The sequence below is a fragment of the Carlito syrichta genome, unplaced genomic scaffold (assembly GCF_000164805.1).
Source record: "Carlito syrichta isolate Samal-C Ts95f unplaced genomic scaffold, Tarsius_syrichta-2.0.1 Scaffold289041, whole genome shotgun sequence".
NCBI classification, from domain to species: domain Eukaryota; kingdom Metazoa; phylum Chordata; class Mammalia; order Primates; family Tarsiidae; genus Carlito; species Carlito syrichta.
Genome location: NW_007233137.1, coordinates 41579 through 59984, shown reverse-complemented (window position 1 = coordinate 59984; position 18406 = coordinate 41579). Strand labels below are relative to the sequence as shown.

At 49.4% G+C, this 18406-nt stretch overlaps 1 protein-coding gene across 1 annotated transcript in view; it reads left to right on the top strand.

Moving 5' to 3' along the window:
• Positions 1-805: 805 nt before the first annotated feature.
• The window catches only part of SSUH2 (ssu-2 homolog (C. elegans)), a 27506-nt gene continuing 9905 nt past the window's right edge, over positions 806-18406 (top strand). The window contains exons 1-7 of the mRNA XM_008054098.2: positions 806-866; positions 10745-10843; positions 11197-11278; positions 12757-12886; positions 14664-14724; positions 15815-15939; positions 17235-17297. Coding sequence (XP_008052289.1) covers positions 839-866; positions 10745-10843; positions 11197-11278; positions 12757-12886; positions 14664-14724; positions 15815-15939; positions 17235-17297 — 588 coding nt within the window. The 5' untranslated portion in view covers positions 806-838. The remainder of the gene's footprint in view (positions 867-10744; positions 10844-11196; positions 11279-12756; positions 12887-14663; positions 14725-15814; positions 15940-17234; positions 17298-18406) is intronic.

The following is an 18406-nucleotide window of genomic DNA, read 5'->3' as shown; positions in this document are numbered from 1 at the left end:
AAAGGGCGAGGAGGTGGGAGGGGGAGAATGACGAGAAATTAGTTAATGGGTACAATATATATCATTTGGGTGCTAGATACTGTACCAGTCCTGGCTTCACCATTACACAATATGCGCATGCAACAAATATGCACACATAACTCATACATGTATACACGTATTTGAAAAACGCACAGCTATTTCTCAGGGGGCTAGGCTGTTGCAGTGATGGCAGTGGCCCATGCAGCTTGTGTTGGGAGCTGGCTCCACCCATGACGTTCTGTGCGGTTTTGGAGGATAGTCTCACAATCCCAGCCTTGTTTCTTCTCCAGGGAGGCGAAGAGGCTGGTGGTACCTACAACGTCAGAGGTCTCACCCAGTCTGAGTACTCCCATCTTCCCTCCCTCTTGGGGAGGTAACCTCCGTGTGGCGATGAGGTTTTTCTGCATGCCCCCCACAGTCCCTAGCATCTGCCTCCTACAGCCATGTGATGAAGCACAGTGGTTAGGGTGCTCTGACTTGAGTCAGACCCACGTGGGTTTGAATCCTTGCTCAGAAAAATGAGCAAACACTAGTGCACCTCTCCTAGGGCTGCAGTCAGGACACAGGTAGCCAGACGTGTCCACAAGAGCCTGGTAAGCAGAAGGCTCTTGTGAGGAGGAGGAGCTCCAAGACCTCCTCCGTAGATTGGGTGCGGGAGAGGCTGCTATGATGGACAACGCTGGTGTTTCCCTCTGTTGTATTCAAATTGGGTAACAATGGCCTGCTATTCTAGGAGGGGCCTGAGGGTTCTCCCTCAGTTTGCTGTGGTGTGAGCCCGCTAGAAAGGCAGACACCTCCTTGGCCGGACGTCTGGACCATGGACCGGGATTCGAGTGAAGAAGACAGTAAGTAGGATTGCAGAGGTGGCATGAGGTGCCCGCCTCTGCAGCTGGCGCTGTGGGAAGACTTCCATCCACCCTAAATGCCGACTCAGGTCTGCGTCCTGTTGCCGGGAGCATCTCTGCCTTCCTCCCTCTCCTGTGTAAAGCCGGTTGGCAGCCTGCAGCCTCTTCTTCCGTCAGGGGCCTCTGGACAATGCAGACGGAAGAGAGAAAATAAGATGAGAGCTTTTCTCCCTCTCACTGTGACTCTGTTCAAGTCTTACCTTCTTTTTGTTTCCCTCCTCTCCTCTGGTCGACAGTCCCTCCCGCCCCCAGCCAAATGTAAGTGAGGACATCAGGAGTCTTATTTCAGTCACAGCTGGGGTCAGTTCTTAGGTTAACTTTACAGAAAGGTCATGAAAAGTCTTTACTCACGATGTTCCACTAGCAAACTGTCGGCTGGTTCATTACCGCTCATGAAACGCAGCTGGGTGATCCCATCCTGTCACTACTAAGACAGAAATACAATGGGATCGCAGGGCTATTTAAAAACGTGAAGAAGGAAATGGCGTTTTAGGGAAGAAATGTGCTTTTTTTTTTTTTTTTTTTTTTTTTAATAAAGACATTTTTGGCGGATTTTGAAACGGGTAATGCAGTCGAGTAGAAAGACCATCAGACCGGGAAGTGGGAGTCTTGGATTCAAGTCCTGGCTGTGCTCTAAATTGGCTGTGCTCTAAATTGGCTGTGTGATCTTGGGCAAGTCGCTTAACATCTCTGAGCTTTGCTCAATTTTTCAATGTATAAAAGGAGATTGGTTCAGGAGTTTTTAATTTGAGGACCAAGAAGATGTGGGCAAAATGTCATGTAAATGTGTTTTTTGGGGGGTGTGGAGAGGGGTCTGCAGCTTTCACCTGAATCCCCAAGAGGCCAGTGGCACTAATACACCTTAGTAGTAACCAAACTTGGTGACCTTAAAGGTCCTTTGTAGGTACAGCATTCTATTGTTTTTAATGTTGGTTTCTTTAAGCCGTAAGTTTCAGACCTGAAGTAGAATATAAATTAATCCATGTTAACCTGAGCAAACTCAGTTTAAATTCTGTTGGCATCTTGTTTTCATGTTGAAGTGGAAGGCTGTATGGAGATATTTTAGCATGTGTTTGAAGAGGACCTAATCTGACCTCTAATATACTGGAATTTGTGTATCCATAGTCTTGTTCTAAAAAACTTCTACTAACATTCTAATGCAAAATTTTTTTCTTCAAAACTGCTCATTAACAGTCTTTCAATTTATGATTGGTGTTCCTCTTAGTAGCAATGAACTAGGTCAGACCTGGGTTCAAGTTCAAGCTTTGCCTCCTAATTGCTAGGTGACTTTGTTCAAGTCACTTAGCCTCTCTGAGCTTCATTTCCCCTGACAAAAAATAAAAAAGAGGTGCTATCACTTTGCAGGATTGGCCAAGGATTATTGGATGTAAAGCGCCTGACATATCACCGAGCCCAGTGTAGGCAAGGAGTCAATATTGACTCTAGAAAATGATCAGATTATGTCTCCAGAGCTTTAAAAGTAAACTACCATTAACAGAAAGTTTTATCACCTGTGAGATTTCTCTTTTGCCCTCAAGCTTTTTTGGTAAGCAAGGCGAGAGCAGGGTGGACGCTTTAGTCCCCTCAGAAGGCTAAAATCCGCAATTATGTTGTAGGGTCGCCCTGTACCCTGGTCCCAAATATGAAGGAACTCAGGTCAGCACTTGGGCACGGAAGATGCTGCTGCAAGCTATGAGACCACCCAGAAAAGCTTTTAGAAGTTAAGCTGATGAAATCTGAAACTGGGCTGATTTAGTCCCCCAAGTGTCAGAAAGGAAGGCTGCTGTAGGCTTGCTTACATAATGTAAACACACCTTTTAGGTGAGAGGTGATGCCCTCTTAATCTGATTGAGATACCCTTCCTGGTCACTAAAGTGTTGCCCCGCAATTTTTGGGTCTGTAACATGAGCAGCTTCCTCCAGTGATACACGCAGGCAGGCATGAATAGAAACATCCTGGGATGTGGCACCCACTTGCAAGACATCTTGAAGGCCCGATCGCCCCATCCTTGGAGGCTGGCTGCCTCTGACAGCTTCCCTGACCCATGACAGCATCTTCCAGTCTGAGCTGGAACACTTCCAGCGATGGGCTGACCCAGTGTCTGTAGCTGAAACTGTCCAAATTTCTTTCTTACATTGAGTTAATAGCTCTCTCCCTGGAACTTGTACTCTTTGGTTTTGATTCCAGGGCTGTCTACTAAGAATGTGTCTGTTCCCTGTTTAAAATAAGAGCTCTTTTGGGAGAATCGCTTGAGTTCAGGAGTTTGAGACCAGCCTGGGCAACATAGTGAGAACTTGTCTCTACAAAAACAAAACAAAACAAAACAAACAAGCAAAAAAGGCTGGGTGTGGTGGCACACCTGTAGTCCCAGCAACTAATCGAGGCTGCCATGAGCCAGGATGACACCACTGTACTCGAGCTTGGGTGACAGAGTAAGACACTGACTAAATAAAACCCCCAAAAGCAAAAGCAAACAAACAAAGGCCTTTACAGTCTTTTCTTCCTTAGCTTAACCAGATCGTGTTTCTTCAGCAGTCGCAGACATAATGTGGTTTCAATCATTCTTCCCTAGAGTATGATGTACTAGCACAGAGCAGGAGCGGAAAAATCCCCTCCCCTTTTCTATACACTGTATCTCTTGAAATAGAACCTCTTTTATTGCAGATTGAAACCCCTCCCAGAAATGGTGAGCAGAGCCTCTTTAAGTAAGAAGGGTTGTAACTAGAACCCCTGGTGATTTTAGGAGAGGGCGTCTCTGATCTAGGACTGTAAGACCTAGGTTATAGATCCTTACTCCTGGGCATCGGTCTTTTTTTCGGGTGGAGGGGAGCAGGGTTGAGCTCCGAGTGAAAGCCCTGGGCCAAGCTCACACCACCATCATCATCAATGCCCCAGTGCTGAGGAGCTGGGGCCGTCCTCTCAGGACCCAGGCCAGCTCTGCTCCCAGAAAGTTTATTCATTAGGGTGCCCCCTGCCCCCACGCTCTGAGCTGGAGATCTGAAACTAGGTTTGAGGCTATCATGGCATCTTGGTGGGAAAAGGTGCTGGGTTTCTTGGCTGGGGCCCTGCTGCCAAGAGCTGCGGTGTTGACCAAGGCCTCGGCATTTCTCACACATCCCCTAGGATGAAGGCACAACCGCTAGGAATCCAGGCCTTCCTGGTGAGGTCAGCTTTGGCCACATGGGGCCCAGCCAGTCTTTCCTACAGGTTGCACATTTCTGGAAGGGATTCGTGCGTCCATTAAGCTTCTACTTCAGGGAGCACATAAGAAATACGAAGCTTTCATGACATTGTGTTACAGCTTAGAGAGGATCCCAGGGTTTTCCTGAGGCAGGCCCTAGAGCCCTGTCTATCCATTGTCCCATCTGCGCCTCTCAGTGGCTGTGCTCCCTGAGCCCTATTTTTAGGGAAAGGAAATCAGGCCCGAAACAATTAAGTTTCCCCCCCACTGAGGCTACTATATAGTCGGCTAGGTATCTCGTGCTTTGCTCATGGCTGGGGGAACAAGGATGCATAAAGCATTGACCTACCTTCAGGGTGCTCCAAGTCTGGTGGGGGACGCAGACCTCAAATGGATTTTTGACAAGTAATTCTTATAAAACCATTTGTCAAAAGTAACAATAGAGAGGGGAACAGAATAGTAAGGGGCCCAGAGGAGCGGGCCACACCTAGCAGGCTTTGGGGCACTGAGGTCTGGGCTGAGTCAGGTGGAAGGGTGCCCAGGGGGTGGGGGCCATGGATAGGAGTAGTCCCAGCATGTGTTGGAGAGATGGTACAGCATGGGCGAGGGTGGGGACAGATATCAGTGCCAGGAAGTCAAAGGGCACTTCTGGAAGGGCAGTGATGGCTCTCAGAAAGCCCAGCCCCGCTGGAGCCCTGTCTTGGTGTGATGGCACTTTCTGCAAAGCATGAATTCCACATTCCAAATAACTGAATGCATCACAAATAACAATCCCAACTCATCAAAAATAAAAATTGCAATATTTGCTACTTTCTCTCTTGGCACCGCAGGAGCTAGGTCTTCTCCCCCCATTTCTCTTGATGTTAGTCTCATTACATGGTAAACATTTGCTCCCCCAAATATCTTCTCACTGGCTCCACCCCTAAGTAGACACACTTCTCTCTCCAGCCTTGAGCAGGCTTGTCTTTCTCCTTCTTCCTTTCCGCTCTGTTCTGAATCCCTACTGCCGACCCCTCCCACAGTTAGCTGTCTTCCCTTCTCTCGCCCTGGCCTGGACAACATAGAAGACTTTTTCCTGGCACGTGGGCAGATGAGAATCTTTTCTTTCTGTCCCATGCATGGGTAAGGGCCCTCCTAACCATTTCTAAGGGTACAGTTCAGTGGTAGTGTTCATTCACATGGTTGTAAAGCCATCGCCACCACCATCTCCAGAAAGTCTTTCACCTTGCAAACTGTAGCTCTGTACCCATTAAACGACAATTCCCTCTTCCCTTCCTCCCCAAGCCCTGGCAACCACCACTCTATGTTCTGTCTCTTTAAGTTCCACCACCTGAATCTATCTTGCACCATCTTCAGTGTAATTCAAATCACAAGGCACTTACGCACACTGACCGTGCACCCACCCTATTAGGTGCGCTGTGCCCCTAATCCTTATATGTGCCCATTGTGTGCCCACTCTCTGTTAGGGTATTCGAGACCAAGGGGTTCCTGTCCAAAGGGGCTCTCACACCTGTTGAAGGAGACAAGACATGCAACAAGCCCAAGTAAGATGGTGGTGGGGAGCCAGGTGAGGGTACACCTCAGGGTATGTAAGATGATTTATTTGGAATCGGGGACAGAGAGCATGCATTCCTTTGATCATCTGAAGTCAAGGGAATGACATTTTAAAAGGAGAAAATTAAAGAGGTTTTCCATTAGTTACGCCTTTCTCCACAAGGAAAATTCATTTATATACTAAAGAAAAATATCTTTGGTCAGCGAGCTGAAACACCACGTAGGTGATGCGCGTCACAAAGTTTTCTTAACAACCACTTGATGCTGTGTTCGTGGAGCCATGGAGTGTTGGCTCAGTAGAAAGGGCACCAGGCTTGCAGTCAGGATCGGAGTTCTAAGGGCTGTTTCTGTCTCTGCTATGCATGTGTGAGCTAGTTGCCCAAATGTCCATCTTGGAGCCTCATTTTGTTCTTTTCTGAAGTGGGGAAAACCGGTTATCATGAAGCACAAAAGGGATCACGTCTGTAACACCCCCATGTGAGCAGCAGGATGAAATGAGTGCTTTAGGGTAGGGGAACCCACCTGGATGACTGCCCTGAAACTCAACCCAACACCATGGGAACAGTGTGGTGGCTGGTGGCCCCCTGCTGAGTGCCCCACGCTGGGTGTCACACAATGCCTAGTGACGTCCACATTCCCCGCTGTGCCCGTCAAGATCTGCACAGGAAATGACACATCCTCCTTAGTTCAGGCTGGAGTCCTTTATTTTCGTCCATAACATAATGGTGAGATTAACTTAGCTCTGACAAATTGCAGCTGCCCCGAGGGGTCACAGTGGCTCCCAGTTGATGGATGGAGCTTTGAGTTTCCCGCCTCTCATTCTTCCCCTCTTCCTGCCCCTTTTGTTTGGTGTCTAGCAGGAGGTGGCATTTCCCTGTCTTCCTGTCAAGGGGAATATTGATGGCCCAGCAGACCCTAGACTTCTGGGTGGGGCCATCCCAGGGGACTGGGCTGTGATGGTCTTTCTTTCTATGCTTGACATTTTCACTGTTGTCTCCTGGTTTCAAAGAGCACAGAGAAAGAAGAAGACCCACCCTCCTCAGGTGCAAGGCATTGACTAAGTTTTTATTACAGGCCAGGCACAGGCTCAAAGACTGTGCACACATTGTCTCATTTGGTGGGCACTCATTCGTCTGCTCCATTTCACAGACAGATGGCGGAACTGAGTTCTGCAGGGATGTGTGACTGGCATGGTGTCATGTTGCACATGGCAGAGAGCCTGGACCCAGGGCCACGTGTCAGAGCCCACATTCCCAACCACTCTGCCTCTGGGATTCTGACCCCAGTCATCCTGGCTGCAGTCCAGCCTGACTTGGATCTTTAATTGTGATAACAGGGCTCACAGGAACTGTGATGATCCTGAGTCCTGGTCCCAGAAATGCTCAGATTTTAGTCTCCACCTTTCTGACCCTTCCTAAACCCATCCTCTTGGGTAAGTGTCTAAGTAAACACACAGGTGAATGTCTAAGTCAGGGGTGGGCAAAGTCTGACTCAGAGGCTAAGTTTGATCCACTGCCTGTTTTCATAAATACCGTTGTATTGGAACAAAGCCACACTTACTCAATTGTGTATTGTCTATGGCTGCTTTCACGCTACAATGGCTGAGTTGAGTAATTGAGACAGAGATCACGTGGCCTGCAAAGTCTAAAATATTTACCACCTGGCTCTTTACAGAAAATGGCTAACAACCTCTAGGTCCCTGGTGGCTAAAGTAGCTTCAAATGCGAATAAACTTGCCAAAAGCAAAACAATACTGACAGCCAAAGTATTAACACTAATTCCAAATGAATTATCCTATCAGGGATTTTAACACACATTGGCAGGCATCACTTTGAATCTTTGGGATGAAATCACTCTACCTCATGGCCACATCTATCCAGATCTCTCACCTGTTTCCTGGTAGAACCATTTGCTCACAGAGGTGGGTTTTCCTGCTTAGAAGGGCTCTCTCTGCATCCACGGACCTTCTCTATCCACCTTCCTTTGTAGGTTTTCCTTTGTAGGTTTTCTGCAAGAAGTGAAAAAAAAAAAAGTTAGCGATGCAGATAACATTTCTTACTGTCAGAGGATGGGGACATTCCTAATTTGGAGGGTGGTAGAGGTGTTGTTCGTTTGTCTAAATGACAGCCCCTCCTCCCTCCCCCATTCTCTGCCACATATTTTAGTATTTCCACCTTCCTCATCCCCTGATGGCTCCATTACCAGATTGGCCTGGGTTACTCTCACTTAGAACAAGATTTGCTAGGCCTTTGATATTATTAAGTTTGAAAGGACAGGACATATTAATTTTATTTTTGTGGAGGTAAAGAGCTTTAAAGTGGTGCCCCCTTCCTCCCAAAAAGGAGGGGAAATGGGGTAGATCAACTGGAAGTGTGATGAGAGTTTTCTTCAGTGACTGAGGCAGAAAGGACTCCCTTCCTCCGATCATTTCACAGCCACCATTCAAACTCAACTCCTGTGGCACACTTGGCTGCTGGGCACACAGAGCCAAGCAATTCTTGTTCCCAGCATGAGGGCTTGTGGGGACAGTTTTGAGGACTGGCCCAGTGGGCTAGAATCGGACTAAGGTACCTCTATCCTGCTTTAACTCCACACTGTGGGACCTATACATGTTGGAGTAACCTCTCTGAGCCTCATGTCAAGTGGAGTCCGAAGACCTGCCTTCCATACCTCCAGGTAGGTGTGGGAAGGCTGTCCATGCATCTAGGGACTCGTTCTTAACATGATACTTTCCTCCTTGTAGTCTCAAGGCCATTTGTGTCTATGTCACCCCTGACAGTGAGGGTGAGGCTTGGAAAACAGATATACAGTGAATGATTTTTTGCCCCAGGGTTTGCCTATGAGAAGTCCAGATGCTTTTCAACTTATAACAGGGTTATGTCCTGATAGATTCAATAAAAACATCCTAGGTGGAAAAGGCATTTAGCAACTTAACTCACCGAATGTCATAGCTGAGCCTGTGTTACCTTAGACATGCTTGAAAACTTACTGTAGCCTACAGTGGGCAAAATCATCCAGTTACATGGGACACTAGAGAATATGGGTTGTTTACCTTGTTATTATGTGGCAGAGTAGGGGTCTGTGACTCTTGCCACTGTCCAGCTTCACGAGAACCTATCCAACCACCTGTCACTAGCCTGGGAAGAGATCCAAATTCAAAACTCAAAGCTCAGATTCTACTGAATATATATTGCTTTTGTACCAGTGTAAAGTCAAAAAAATCATAAGTCAAACCATCCTAAGTCAGGGACCATCTGTATCTGGAAAGAACATTAACTGTGGAGCCAGATGAGCCTGGTTTGAGTCCGGTCTCACCCATTCTGGGCAAATCACAGCCTGAGCCTCAGTTTCCTCACTGGTAGAATGGGGCTAGTGTTAGTGTGTCAGTTTGGGTCATCCAGGAAGAAGACACCAAAATGGCATTAGATGTGCAAGAGGTTCCTTGGAGACACCTGTGAAGGGAAAAGAGGAAGGAATGTCTTCAGACCGTAATGCAGGCTAGACACTTGTGATGGGAGAGCTGGAAGGAAGGAGATGGAGTAGGAGGAGACCTAGCCTGCAATGTGGCTCTGAGAAGGTCTTGGCCAGGTCTGCTGGGAGGTCCATAACACAGACTGCCCTTTAGAAAAAGCTGTATGACAAACTACCCCACATCTCCATGCCTTAAAACCATTTTATTATATCTTATGATTTTGTGGGTCAGAAATTAAGGCAAGGCTCAACCAGGAGATTCTTTTGTTCCATGTGGTGTCCGGTGAGTACATCAGTGGTGTTCAGCAGGCAGTTGATCTAGCTTGGAGAGTCCTGGATGACTTTGTTCCTGTGCCTGGTGGCTTGGTGGTGGGGGACTGGAGGCCTGGGCTCAAGTGAACCCCTGGCCATGTAGTCTTAGGGTCTTTCCTCAAGGTCTCTCCAGCAGGACAGCCTGACTTCTTACAGCTCAGGGTCAGAGGTAAGTGTTCCACACGGCAGAAGAAGCTACAGTCTCTTAATTGCTCCCACTGCATTCTCTTGGTTGAAGCCATCACAAGTCTTCACAGGCTCAAGGGGCAGGGGGCATCAAAGAGTGTGTGGTCATCTGTAATTCACCACTCTGTGTCCTGGAGTCGTGGTTTGCAGCAATGCTTATGAAGCACCTGTCACAGTGACCACACGAAGCAGGTCTTTGCAAATAGGAGCTGCCGTTCTTAGTGTTTTCTCATCGTGATCATCAGGGCTGCTGCTACCACTCCCCTGCCTGCCCAGCCGATGTGCCTTGTGTCCCAGAGATGCCAGAGCGAGGCTGGCTCAAACTGTGGGGAGTTTTTTTTTATTCCGCAGCTGCAGGGGGCCAGCCCCAGCAGAGAGATTTAGGGGGTCCCTGGGTAGATGTGGTGGCGTCGGCGATTATTCTGGAGAAATAAAGAGAAAGAGAGAGAGAGAGACGGGGGGAGAAAGAAAGAGACTGGACTCTGTCTAGTGCAGAAGCCGATTCTGTAGGAGGGATAGATATTAAAAGAAAGAAAGATGGAGGGATAGATATAAAGAGAAAGAAAGAGAAAGAAAGTGGACAACTGTTCAATGAATTGAGCAGAAGCCATTTATTGGAATTTACCGCGGGTATTTATCCCCAAATTTTACACAGACAGTCTCACAAGTCTTTCATGTGAACACAAAGCCAGGTGCAGGAGGGGCGTCCCCCACCCACCAGGTGTTTCCTCAGGCATGAGGAGGAACAATCCCAATTAAATCACAAAGCTTTTACATGAACACAAAGCCAGGTGAATGAGGGGCATCCCTCACCCACCAGGTGTTTCCTGGAGTATGAGGAAGGGCAATCCCAATTAAATCACAAGACATTTACATGGACATAGAGCCAGGAGCTGCCGTTCTTAGTGTTTTCTCATCGTGATCATCAGGGCTGCTGCTACCACCCCCCTGCCTGCCCAGCCGACGTGCCTTGTGTCCCAGAGATGCCAGAGCGAGGCTGGCTCAAACTGCGGGGCTTTTTGTTCCGTAGCCACCCCCATTTTTCAGTTTCCCATGATGCCCTCATCAACTCTTCCCTCCCTCCCAAGGCTCAGAACTGCCTGTCTTTCTGCAGGTGTGGTGGACCTCAGTTTTGAGGTAGAGAGTCCTCTGGCGCCCCCCCCTGAGCTCCTGGAGACACTGCCCAGCTACGACTGGCTTCTTCCACAGGGCAGTAAGTCCATGGGGTCTGGGCCCCTGTGGTCTCTTCCAGGGTTCGTGCTGGTTGGTGGGGATGTCTCTGGAACAGATCCCTTTCCCTTGGGGGGGTCCTGGGCAGCCCCTTGTCATGGACAGGGGAGGAAAGATGGGGCATAATAGGCCTCATGTCCAGGAACATTCCGTGACCATGACCATGTCCATCTAAGACCCAAATGATGCTGGTCTCAGGATCCCCGTTCTTTTCACGTCGTAGGCATGAAGTGCTTCACCTTTTCTTTCTTTCTCCCATTCAGTCAGTTTTCCCTTCTTTCCCCCCTCACATATTTGTTCCCTTAAGCTGGGCTGTCTGCCTCTTCCCTTCTCCAGGACGGCAGATATTCTTCCCACCTTTGGAGGCCCCAGGGAGGCCCCAGGAACAAAGATCCTGGTCTTCATTACTGGAACACAGGTGAGTTTCATGTTGTGTCCTGGTGACCACACATCACTACTGCACCATGGGATCCCTCCTTAGTGATCTCAACCCTGACGTGCATCAAGATCCCTTGGGGGAATCCCCCTCGCTCCAGGCTGGTGCTGAGATAGACTTAGTCCAGGGGTGGGCCCTGGGAAACTGCATTTTACCCAGCTCTTCAGATTGTTTGGCTACAAAGCCAGGGTCGAAAACTATAGTCTAGATCAGGGGTTTCCAACTCTTGCCCTTGGGCCAAATTTAGGCCATGGCCTGTTTTTGTAAGTTGTTTTATTGGAATACAGTCACACTCACTTTTATGTCTCTGTCTCTGGTAGCTTTTTTGTTACAACAGCAGAGCTGAGTAACTTAGAGACCACATGGCCCACAGAACCTGAAATATTTGCATCAGGTGCCTTCACAGAAGTTTGTCCACCCCTGCTCTAGATTCTGGAGAGACCTGCATTCTGCTCGTCTGAGAAGACTTGGGGGCAGAGCTTGGGACTTCCAGCCAGCTTTGTGCAGAGACAGGGTGGAGCTACCCCCTTTCCAGGCCCAGTGTCTCAGTAGGGCGGCCTGAGAGGCATCTCCTGAGTGCTCTAGGCCCTGTTGCTGCCAGAATTGTCCCTTCTTTTCCCTGGCTGCCCACCTTCCATGCCCAGGGCAAGCCCCGCTTCCTCCATGAAGTCGCCACCCGCCATTTCAGCCCACAGCACTCTGACAACGCCACACTGGCCCCTTGGTGCACCGGGCCTGGTGGGTGCTGGGGACCCAAGGGTGTACAAATCAGGATCAATGGCTCTCTCAGGGCTGCCATGGAAAATAAACGAAGATGCAAGGGGAGGGAGGAGAGGGTCCTTCTTACTGGAGGGTCCAGGGCCTGAAGGGCTTCGCTAAGGTGGTGGCATGGCCTCAGGAGAAAGGAGTTTTCCAGGAGGAGGCAAGGGCATGTAGGGAGAGAACCCAGGCAGGGCCCCTCTCGTACCTTCCCACCCACTGTCTTCAGGGTGAGTCTGTGGATGCTGCCATCAGCTGTGGGCCAATTCTCGGCTGGGGTCTTCCCACTATGGTGCTCACAGCTCCTCTGGTCAAGGTCAGGTTTCCCAAGGGCAGGATCCTCATCCAGCCTGTGTCTGCCTCCTTCTAGCTATGTGATATCTACTCTGCACCTCAGTTTTCCTCATCTGTAAAATGGTACAATTCATCTCTAAGTGTTTATGTGTTGTTCTAAGATTTCACCAGCCCTTCTTCTAAGTGTCACTAAAGTGGTTTTGCTGTTCTCTAGAAAGACCTGTCACTCCCTCACCCTGGGCATCTGTTCACGTGGTCCTCTTTGCCGGAGATGCCCTCCCCTGTTGGACTCTTGAGGACTTTGCTGCCACTGTGGCCTCCTCTTCCCACTTGCACATTGAGGAGGGCGACTGGCCTGGATGAGCCCATGGGCCCTTCCTGACACCCCCTCCCCCGTTTGTCTGCAGAGTCCCTGTGATGACGGAGGCGGAGGCCCGTGATGCCCTCCTCAGCTTCGTGAACTCTAAGTGCTGCTATGGCAGCGCAGTGGCCGGCGACCTCACCATCCGTGAGCTGAAGCAGCAAACCCTCTGCAGGGTAGGGGCTGGGCCCTATAGGGGACACCCTGGCCGAGGGACTGGGAGTCTCAGGACTTTTAGGGGGGCGCTCGTGGGATGTGGGGGGGGTGGTGGAACGGCACCCCGGGGGACAGCAAGTTTGAACGGCGGGGATGTTGAATCCCTTTGGCAACTCCTCTGGCCTGTGGCTGTGAGTAACAGCAAAACAAGATTGAGCATCCTTGGTCCCAACAGACAAGCTCTAACGCAGGCAGCACTGTGGAAAGCTCAGTCCATTCCTGCCTTGTCAGATCCTCATAGCTTCCCTTCATGGCAGCATTATTGTCACCAGTTTACAGAGGAGGAATTGGAAGTTTAAAGAGGCAGAGGCACTTGCCTAAGAACATGCAGCTAAAATGATGGAGCTGGGACCCACACTCAGGGTGGCTGTGTCCTTGTTCTACTCTTCCACGAGGGAGGGCTCAGAAGCATCCATCTCCCTTTGGCCTGGCTCCCTCAGCCTCCCGGACACGATGTCTGTGCCTAGGAATCATTTACTCATCGCTCCAGGAAAATGCTACCTCTCGAACCAAGATCACAGCCGGCAGTTCTGTCTCCTTCATTGACAGGGCAGAGGGGCAGCTCTTAGGTCTACATTTTCTAGTGTCACTGACACAGTCATCCTCTGGTGAGCTCACAATGGCACAAAAATCAGACGAGCCTCACAGATAGTGGTTACAGCAGGGATCTGAAGGGAGAGGCTGCTGTGTGGCTGTGTGTTCTTGGGTAAGTCAACCGACCTCTCTGAGCCTCCATGTCCTCACATGTGAAAGGAGGAGGCAAGTGATGTTCAGATCTCTTCCCGCTCTGTGACTCTGTGGATAAGGATCAAGAAGGGGGATCTTGACATAGGCAGACAAATTTCTCCAAAAGAGGACCCTCAAAGCAGTGGATTCCGGGGACTTCATCTTTCAAAGGACAACTACTGCTCTGAAATTTGCCTCATAGAACGTTTCTGTGTATATGAGACGGGATGGAAAAAATCTGGAATTTATTTATTTCTACATGTTTAAACTTCAGTCACCTTCAGAGTTCCTTGTTTGATGCAGTATACCTTGCAGTGTCTTCCTCTATTCAAAATAGGTTTTTGAACTCATCAATTTTGATGGCTTTTAGTTCTTCTGCCATTTTTATTTCACCTCTTCCACGTGGGCAAAACATTTCCCTTGGAGGACTTCTTAATCTGGGGAAACAGACTCAGGGTGAGATTGGGTGAATAGGGAGGGTAGGCCACAAGGGTCATGCTGTTTTGGGTCAAAAACTGCTGAACGCTCAGCACAGTGTGGGCAGGTGCACTCGTAAATCATCCATCATGAAGTGAGCAAATACATTGAATCTCAAAAAAAAAAAAAAAAAAAAATTCACTGAAGCCCCTCACAAAAACACTAGCTGGTATACTGATGCCACTGGGTTCCTAGAACTCTTAAAACTCGAATCTAGTAGGGGAAGCCTGTACTACAAGGGACCTGCCCTCCGAAAAATAATTCTATTTTTTATTGGGATCCCCCTCGTGAATTCATGGGGTACTGAAGTCGCTCCAGTTGTGAACCTGTCAGGGGAGATTTCCCGGGGCTGGCTGACCTCCCCTGCAGATGTCCTGGAGGCATCTGGGACAGTAATGACTGTTGCTAGCTGTTCAGAGCCTTTTGGTTTCCCTGCTAAGCCCTGGCAGGTGGTGGTGGGGTCATCTTTTGGCGCAGTGCTCTGTCTTCATCACGTGCACAGTGTGAACATGCTGGGGTTTTTTTCCTCTGTAGTATCGACTAGAGACCTTCAGTGAATCCAGGATGAGTGAGTGGACATTTCAACCCTTTACTAGTAAGTGAGTTGTTGGAAATCAGCTTAACTGGGGGCCATACGGTAGGTGCTGGTGGGAAATGTCGGGACCTGGCTGAGGCCCTCGTCTGGGATAGTTCGCTCTTCTGCTGGGAGCCCGGCTGCCCCATCCTCCCCTGTGGAATGAAGTGGTGGACTTTCATCTCAGAGACTTTGCAGGGCTGGTCTTCGCAGATGCCTCCTGCCCAGGAAGTGGCTTGCAGGAGGTCCTGGAAAAGCCTAGCATTTGCCTCTGGCCACAGGCTGGTGCTGCCACACAGGGCCAGCCTGCAAAGCAGCGGGGGCACTTGGGCATCTGCCTGCCCCCCATGTCACTCCCAGGGCTCCGTAAATCTCTACACCCATGAGCTCCCGGTTCTCTGTGCCATCTTGTCTTCCGCTGAACCCCACTGCGAGCCCTATGTTCCTCTGTCTGGGAAGCCCTATGTCCCACCTGTTTTCTCTGTGGGACCACTCCAGTTCATTCTTCAAGACTCAGCTCATGTCACCTCTTGTACGAAACCTTCCAGGGTTTCTCCTGCCGCCCATCTTCCCAGCAGAATGGGTCAGTCATCTGAGTGTCCAGAGGTCTTTACACAACTCTTGCTCAAGGCACTTAACCTATCCTGTAACTGCTTATTGGGATGGTATGCCTGTCTGCCCCCCAGAACAAAGGAGGAGAAAGAGGAACAAGATAATGGATGGGGAAAGGGATGGTGATGATGATGATGGTTCTTGCTAATTGACTTCTTAGTGCTAACCCTAGTGCTAAGCATTTTATATAAACTCCTCTATCTATTTTCACTAACATTCTGTATGGCAGGTGCCACCCTTATTCCCATTTCAGAGATAAGAGAATTGAAGCTCAGAGAAGTTAAGTAACTTGTCCGGAGTCACACAGCTAGGAAGTAGAAGAGTCAGGAGTCAAACCAGGTCTGTCCAACTTCAAGCGGGCCCTGGCTTGCTCATCCCTGTAGTCTCAGCAATCTAGACTAATGACTGGCACCAAGTAAAGACTCAGTGCTGTTGTTGAATAAATGAAGGTTTCCCCCGTGGCTCTTGCTGTTCTTATGACGATCCCTCTCTGTGTCAGATCACTCAGTGGATGGGCCGCAAAGAGGCGCTTCCCCCAGGCTCTGGGACATGAAGGTCCAGGTGCCCCCGATGTTTCAGGAAGACACCAGGAAGTTCCAAGTCCCTCACTCCTCACTGGTCAAGGTAACAGCATGATTGGTGGGATATTTCGCCTTCTCTCTGAGCGGGTTGTCCAGGCAACGAATGTTTCCTCCAGCTTTATCCTTCTGGTGGCTCATTCCTCCATTGTAAATAAACCGAATTTAAGAAAGCTCAGTGTGTGGAATGTAGTCCCATACAAAATCCCAAGTAAATGAGGGAGTGATCCGTAGCAAGAGGCTTACCCTATTTACAGATTGTCACCAGTTTTAAATAGTGAGCGATAACATCCTAGATCATTTGAGTGTGCGCGTTTTATTTTATTTTATTTTTCTATTTTTTGCCTGACAGTAAGCAGCTGGAGTGCTGGATGATATTGGTGTAAAATAAAAAGTTAAAACACTGCTGAGATTTTCCGTGAAAGTCAGGGAAGCAGAATTTTATTTCCATCTTTCCTGACAGAGATATAATCATGGCATGAAGAGAAGGAAAGAAACCTGGTGGATTACAAAACCACAACTGGGCTATCTTGTATCGTGTTCTCGTCTGCCCTTTGGACTTGATTCAAGGGTGTAAATTTTCAAATTATTTATTTATTTATTTATTTTGAGACAGGGTCTCTCCCTGTCAACCAGACTGTAGCGCAGTGGTGCGATCATGGCTCACCACAACCTTGACGTCCTGGGCTCAGGTGATCCTTCTGTCTCAGCCTCCTGAGTAGCTGGGACTACAGGTGCGTGCTACCATGCCTGGCTAATGTTTTTCATATTTTTTTGTAGAGATGAGGTCTATGCTGTGCTCCCTAGGCTGATCTTGAGCTCCTGGGCTCAAGTAATTCTCCCTCCTCAGCCTTCTAAATGCTGGGATTACAGGCGTGAGCCACGGCACCTGCCCAACAATGTAATTGTGTTCTATGCGTTTTCGTAGAGTTGTAAGGTGAGGACTTGGAGGGGTCAGGAAAGGGTTCCGTTATTTTCTCGAGGGTGGACATGCTATTTTGATTCCGTGATTACATTTTTTCACATACTGTCCATCTTTTATGGCTTCTGTGCCCAGACTACTCTAGCTCTCTGACGGGCAAATGCCATCAACTCTGCGGGTCAACCTGGCAGAAAACTGTAGTGTGAGTTAGAAGGTGGGTCCCCGAGAACACGTCTCCCTTCTTAGTTTCCAGGACAGACTGGGCTGGGGTGCGGAGAAAGGGGTAGCGTGACCTGGCTCGGCAGACTCGCCTAGCCCCAGCGTCCTGTCCTGGTGCCGAGTGGCTGCACCTCGATTTGAGACGGTGACACTGGGTGGCACTTGGGAAACTAGATCCAAGGACAATGTCTCACTTTCAGGAATGCCACAAATGCCACGGGCGTGGGCGGTACAAGTGCAGTGGCTGCCATGGGGCGGGCATGGTGAGTCTTGTGTGGGCCACTGGTGAGTAAGTGAGCATGGGGGGGTGGCCTGGGAACGGAGGCTTGGGTTGGGCACCTGGGACTGCCTGTACTAACAGCATCACCTCGGACATGTTTTGCTCCTCTCTGGGCCTCCATTTTCCCATCTGTAAATGGGAAAACTTGGGTGTTCCCTAACGACCCTTTCACAGCTTGATTTTAATTTTTCTCTCCTATTCTTATCCATCTACCACATCCACTGAGTGCCTGCTTGGTGCTAGGCTGGGTACGAAGACTAAGCCCTGGGGTCCTTCCCGTCAAGGATTCCCTGTCTGCAGGAAACCAATAATTGATCCCATTTGCAGTACAGGATGATGGATGCCGAGAAGGTGAAGTTCAAAAGGCTTTCAGAGACGAGACAGACAGGATACTTGTGTTAGTTTTCTAGGGCTGCCCTAACAAATGACTGCCAACAGTGTGGCTCAAAACAACAGGAGTTCATTGTCTCAGATCTGAAGGCTGGAAGTTCAAAATCCAGGTGTGGGCAGGGTCCGTTCTGGAGTTGCTGAGGGAGAAACTAGCCCATGCCTCTCTCACAGCTGCTGGCGGTCCTCGGCACTCCTTGGCTTGTGGCTGTAACACTTGTCTCTGCCTGTTGTCACACGGTCTTCTCCTGAGTTTCTTCACCTGGGCTTCTTGGGGCCCCAGTCATTGGATTTAGGGTCCGCCCTCGTCCGTATGAGGTCATTCGACCCATCTTAACTAATTACATCTGCAAAGACTGTCCAGATGAGGTCACACTTCAAGGTTCCACTGGACTTGAATCTGTGGGGGATGCTATCGAGCCCAGGACAGCAGGCAGCCAGGTCTTCGGGGCATCAGAAACCTTCAGGGCTATTCGCCGTCCCAGGGAGTAAGACCAAACTCCTCAAGCACTTCTTCACTCATCTGCTTGGAGCCTTGACTTTTGGATGCACACTGACCACTGGCTACTCTCCACGGCCTTCCTTCACAACCTTCCCTCTGCCACTGGCCCTCCAGCCTCCACCTGCTGGATGCTCATTACCGCCCATTCCTGTACTGTCTGTGGTCCCAGCAGTGCCTGTGCCTGGCTTCTCTCCTGTGTCCTG